Below are 5,421 nucleotides of genomic sequence, written 5' to 3'. Positions count from 1 at the left end.
TTTAAAATAAGGAAAACAAAATAAAAAATTGACTGAAACTGAAAGAGGCTGAACACTCCCATTCATCAAGTAAGAGCATGGGAATGTTTGACAGGATTTTATTGGAGCAAACATCAAGATTGTTTTTTATTGGGAACAAATCTTTCTGAGATTTTGTGGCTCAGCTGGACGAGTGTTTCACTCTGTCAGTTGACACGTCTGCATGATTATAAAGCCTCTCATGCTTTACGCAGCACTACTGCTTACAAGGTCAGCCTTGACATCTAAAGCAAACATGTCTGTGTGGCAAGTTGGTTTTTCACTTTTCTGGCCACCAGCAATTTCACTAAATTGAGGCCAGCGATGTAGAGCTTCACACCTGCCTGCAGGCCGCTCATTAAGCTCCCAATGACACCTGCAGCTCGTTGATAGAAATCAATTAAAGGTGGCACAGGAGGGAGCAGCAGCTTTTCATATCTTCTGAGCTGTCTCCAACAATCTCCTCTGGTTGTTTGGGTTTTTTTTCTTTTGCTGTATATTGCCTCTGAAGTGCTTTATGCCTGTGTACCTGTGAGATCAATATGCTGCATTTTAAGAAAACACAAGTAAATAGGAAGAATGTAATCAGTAATTTGCCAAGAAAGAAGCAAATACAACAAACAAAAGGCACAAATGCCAAAATATGGAGTCAACTGAACTGAGCCAAACTAAATCTCATTGCTCACATGTGCACATGATGATCTATGAGCATGATTCCTTGATTCCCATTTATCCTGCAGCTTTGCAAAACTGACATGCTATAGATCTGTGCTGTTCACAGGCTCTAAGCGGCACGGCTGAAAATTAATCAGGGATAAGTCTTCCATGTACAGGGGAAGTACAGTAATTTTCTTACCCTCATTTTCACACAAGAGCAGCACTTATGCTGGTCAGAGGGCAATTTAGGTTGAGCAGAGGCTTTTGGAGGACACTCACAAAAAAGGCATTTTGTGCACTTAACAATCTGGAAACCTTTAAAAAGAGGAGTCTTAAGACATGATTTGGAGGGGACTGCTTCTTAATAGCATCATGATTATAGGTTCAATCTAGGTCTGTATTAGGACTGTTAATGCAGCTGTTACATGTTTTAATCAGTCTGATTCTCTCATTGTTCCTCCTGTAACACATTCATTTGTACAGTAGGTCCTCTAGTGGCCAAACTCAGACACTACTTAAGTTCCCTCTGAATTTTTTCTCAAAGTACATAAACCATTAAGAAGTGACTTTAACATCTGTTTTCATGACAATCACAGGAATTAACAAGATTTTATTCACTTTTTATTCTCTGAAAGTCAAACATGACACATGTCAGTTATTTTCTCTTATGATGAAGCTTTCTTTGCTCTGCACTGGTCCACAGATCCAGTTCTTGTGTTAGTTTGTTTCTAAAGTGGTAAACTTTCTGTCACCAGTCTGAATCTCTGTACATAAAGGGAGAGAACAGTCTGATATTGCTGTCTCTCTCTATTGTTTGAGGTCAGTACTGTGAAATCATCTGTGACTCCTACTCCTGACATCCCATCATTCCTGAGGTGATATTATGAGGCACAGGGGCGATTCTGCTCATAGCTAGCAGCATTGGGCTCTCATACTCGTAATACTGTGAGCCTTTGTACACCTTAATTCCCTCTGCACTGCACAGAGCAGCATCAATATCTGACAAGGGCAAGGGCAGATCTTCGGTCACAGTTCTGGGCGTAGCTGTAAGGTCCACAGAGCGTATTTTGCGTCCTGTTGAAAGGAATATGTGCATTGTTATTCACTCGTGAGTAAACATAAAGCTTTTTTGGTCAAACTTTTTTTTTTCTGTCTTGCCATATTTTTTTAGTTTTCTTAATATCCAAAACAATTTCAACCATGGCCTCCCCAAAAAGGGAAAAAAAGCAGTCCGTATCCTTACCTTGGATTAAATGAACTCTGTGTTCGTTGGGGCAGACAAAAGCGGCATCAACGTGTCCTTCAATGCCAAGCTCCTCCTTGATGGTTTTAGGGTAGCCTTCAATCAAGGTGTAGTGAGCAGCTGCTTTGTAGATGTAAACCTGATCGTCCTGCAGGTGTTTGTCAGAACAGGGGAGACATTAGTTTTGTCTTCATCACAGATGTATGAATAGATGGATGGGAAGGTAGACTTTTTTTATTTTTGCCCAAAGGGAACATTTGGTGCATGTGTGCCTCCAGAACATACATTTAGCTAAAACAATATAAATACATTGAAGAGAAAAGTGTGTTATTTAGAGGCCAGTGTTTCTGCAAAAACATCAAGTGTCCTGTCTCTGTGAGCAGATAAGCATAGAGTGGAAAATGCAGTGAGGTTTTTGCTTAAGCTCTACCTTAATCATGTAGATTTTGTCGGTGTAAGAAAAGACAGCATCCACCCCGCCGGTCACCTCCTTCCACGCCCTGGTGATTGAAAAAGAGTGAAGGCCGTCACGATGGGTGTCCAGACGCATAAAGATGGTGCCTGAGCAGATTGAAATGAAGTCTTAGTGAAAGCTTTACAAGCAGCTCAGAAATTGTCAATGCAGAAAAAAATATTAAAGAATACCAAAGAAATGGTTCATTGTGAGATACGCTTATTTGCTTTTCACATTCAGCTTTCCAAAATGTTGAACTATTCCTGTAAAGATTAGTTTTCCTTTTTTGACTTTACCTGCAAAGGCATAAGTTTTCCCTTCATCATCAGTGGTGATGGCGTCTATTTTGACGTCACTGCATTTGCGGACTTTATAATCACCTCCATGACCTGCAGTCAAATACAGAAGATTACACATGAACCTGAAAGGAAATACTTTTATTCAGTTGATTATTCTGATTCTTGCAAATGCAAGAATTCACCCAAAGGTGACTGTTTCTTCTGTCATGGGCTCACCAAAGTTGAGGCACTTCATGAAGTAATTGCGGGCATCCTTTGGGTAGGGACCAGTCACCTCTCCGGACACCGGGTGGAACTTGGTGAAGTTGTGTCCATGGAAACAGTAGTAGCTCTCCAGCCAGCGTAAAGCAGAGGTGCAGAGTGGCAGGTGGGACCACGTCTTGGTCTTTACTGTCTTTGTGGCAATATCGTAAAAATGCACATCGTGTCCTGTGGGAGGAAATGATTAGTTAGGAGAGAAAAATAACCATTTCACAGGAAGGCTTTTTACAGTGTGGTATTGGTATGTGTGCATAAGAAAAGAATCTGAATATCAAAAATACTTAAAGTCTGCATAAAAACATGAAATATTCCCCCCTCCTGCAGCTAATTTCCTCCAATAGGGGGCAGTATTTCATGATACTGAACTGATCCACTGTTTTTCTGACTAACGCTGCCATTTGACATCTCTCTCAAACTCATTCCATCATTTCTTCCTTTTTTTGAAACATTAGTTTACAGTTAAATTATGATCTTCATTTTGTGAGATGAATAGTTTTGCGGTGAATGCCAACATACCTTTGAAGAACAGAACTGAGTCGCCCTGACATTCTCCTTTGGGACACTCTACAGCAGCATCCAGATGAGTGGGGACTCCTGGGAAGTCCTCTTGGATCTCTTTAGGATACCCGTCTTCCAGAGTGTGGTTATAATAGCTGAACACTTTGTCGTCCTACAGATCACATCAGGAAAATTTAGAGAACAGTGGCAGATATTGCTCGATCTGAACAGAATAGTGTCCCAAATGAAAGCATCTGTGCATCATACCAGGAAGAAATAGATGTGATCGTGGTCGCCCAGGTTGTCTTTGTTGTGCATGCGGAAAGCAGCATCAACATGGCCAATATGATGGATGTCATCAAGCTCCTTGAAGGACTCGTTGGAGAGCTGAGCTGGACCATGGTAACCCTTCCACAAGTGGGCACCTGAAGGGAAAACATTACTCATTACTCTGCCGTGAATACATACTAAAGAATATGTTAAATGAAACTTAGATAATCCCCATTAGTCTATTTTTTTTTTTTTTTAAAAAAGGATTTTAATTGGAGGCTTGGCTCTATTAAAATGGATTCCTGAGTCTCATGTAAAAAAAAAACCCAAAACAAACAGTTCCACACCTTTGAAGAAGAAGGTGATTCCTTTCTCATCAGGAGTGATGGCATCAAACTCAATACCATCACACCGGTCTGGCAGAGTGGCATCTCCATCTTTATTTCAGAGTTACAAACATAGAGATATTAGAACTCCTGTTATCATTACTGCAACTATAATAATGGTAAATACAGAAAGAACAGTTTGTTTCTGTGACAGATGCTTAGCTGCTATGTAAAAAGCTGAGAAAGCAGGGTTATGATTTGAATATGTTTATTAAAAACCCACCGTCTACCGCTGCATCTGGTTGCCTGTGGATTATGAAAGAAGATCCTTATTTGTCTGCAGTTCAGCATAACACCACATTACATTTCATTAGCAAAAATCCTTGAGTCATGATACCAGGGTCAATCAGTGACAGACCACTAATGTAATACAGTGACTCTTGCATTTGTTCAATTGATTTAACCGGTGAACTTTGAGCTAGCAAATAGAGTTGAGAAATGAACTGGATAAACTGATAAGAGAAAATCCTGATGAGTTCCAGAGGGTAACTTAAAGATAACCCACGGTGTAATGTAGCCTAATGCCACAAACATACATTAATGTAATGTAAGATAAAGACTGAAAGTACATCTTTTAAAAAATACCAGATAGTTGACTCAACAGGAAAGGTGCCATTTTACAGGGTTTTTGTATTGATTTGCATTATATAACAAGATATTTTATTATTTTTCTGGCCCCGTATTTGTGTGTGTGTGTGTGTGTATATATATATATATAGAGAGAGAGAGAGAACTATGTTGGAATCTTGAAAATAAACCTGAACCAAATCATACCACATTTTAAGCAAGTCATTAAATTATCTGAACACACAGAAAACACTCGTGAAAAACATACACATAGTGTGGATCAGGATATTAGAACTAGAACTTCCTGCCATTTCTGAGTGTCAATTCAAGTTCGTTAGTACTCACACAGGTGCTCCATTAGCGAGGGCAAGTGCGAGGCACAGAAACAGAGTTTTGGTGAACAGCTCCATGCTGTGCGGTCCTGATGAAGTCGTCTGATGTGGAGTCTCACTGTGGAGCAGAGTTGTAGCTGTGCAAGACCTGAACCTGCACTTTTGTACTGAAATGTTTGTGTGTGTGGGTGGGCAAGTTAAGAAACTGTGTGTGTGTGTGTGTGTGTGTTTGCATAGACAGGTTGATGGAATTTTAGTTGTTGCAAAATAAGGCTTAGACATGATCATTTATGGTAATTCATTACATTTGCTCATTTGGTGATATCTATATTTTCTAGAAATGTCAGAATTGTGTTCTGTATTGCTGATAACTGCCATAAGCACAATATCTACCTTTTTAATAAAGCTGCTTTAATGCTTGAGGAAATCTGGTTAG

The 5,421-nt window shown here is 39.8% G+C and overlaps 1 protein-coding gene across 1 annotated transcript; it reads right to left on the bottom strand.

The window, feature by feature from the left end:
- Window positions 1-1,522: 1,522 nt before the first annotated feature.
- Window positions 1,523-5,063, bottom strand: hpxb (hemopexin b). Its single transcript, XM_070855434.1, has 10 exons — window positions 4,999-5,063; window positions 4,310-4,332; window positions 4,048-4,137; window positions 3,698-3,855; window positions 3,449-3,602; window positions 2,888-3,100; window positions 2,669-2,761; window positions 2,349-2,479; window positions 1,919-2,066; window positions 1,523-1,749 (listed from the first exon to the last, which is right to left on the bottom strand). Exons 1-10 carry the CDS (start codon window positions 5,061-5,063, stop codon window positions 1,523-1,525), a joined length of 1,302 nt encoding a protein of 433 aa, XP_070711535.1.
- Window positions 5,064-5,421: the final 358 nt, after the last annotated feature.

This window comes from Pempheris klunzingeri, chromosome 24 (genome assembly GCF_042242105.1).
Source record: "Pempheris klunzingeri isolate RE-2024b chromosome 24, fPemKlu1.hap1, whole genome shotgun sequence".
Taxonomy (NCBI): Eukaryota; Metazoa; Chordata; class Actinopteri; order Acropomatiformes; family Pempheridae; genus Pempheris; species Pempheris klunzingeri.
The sequence above is the reverse complement of the archived record's forward strand: the minus strand, read 5'-3'. Positions and strand labels throughout refer to the sequence as shown.

Bases quoted from the DNA above. Each gene is read 5' to 3' on its own strand.
- hpxb (XM_070855434.1), bottom strand. From the start codon at position 5,063: ATGGAGCTGTTCACCAAAACTCTGTTTCTGTGCCTCGCACTTGCCCTC. The intron at 3,856-4,047 runs GTGTGGAACTGT...TTTTCCCTTCAG, and splicing joins AATCACCTTCTTCTTCAAAG to GTGCCCACTTGTGGAAGGGT. The intron at 2,762-2,887 runs GTGAGCCCATGA...ATTTGACTGCAG, and splicing joins CATGAAGTGCCTCAACTTTG to GTCATGGAGGTGATTATAAA.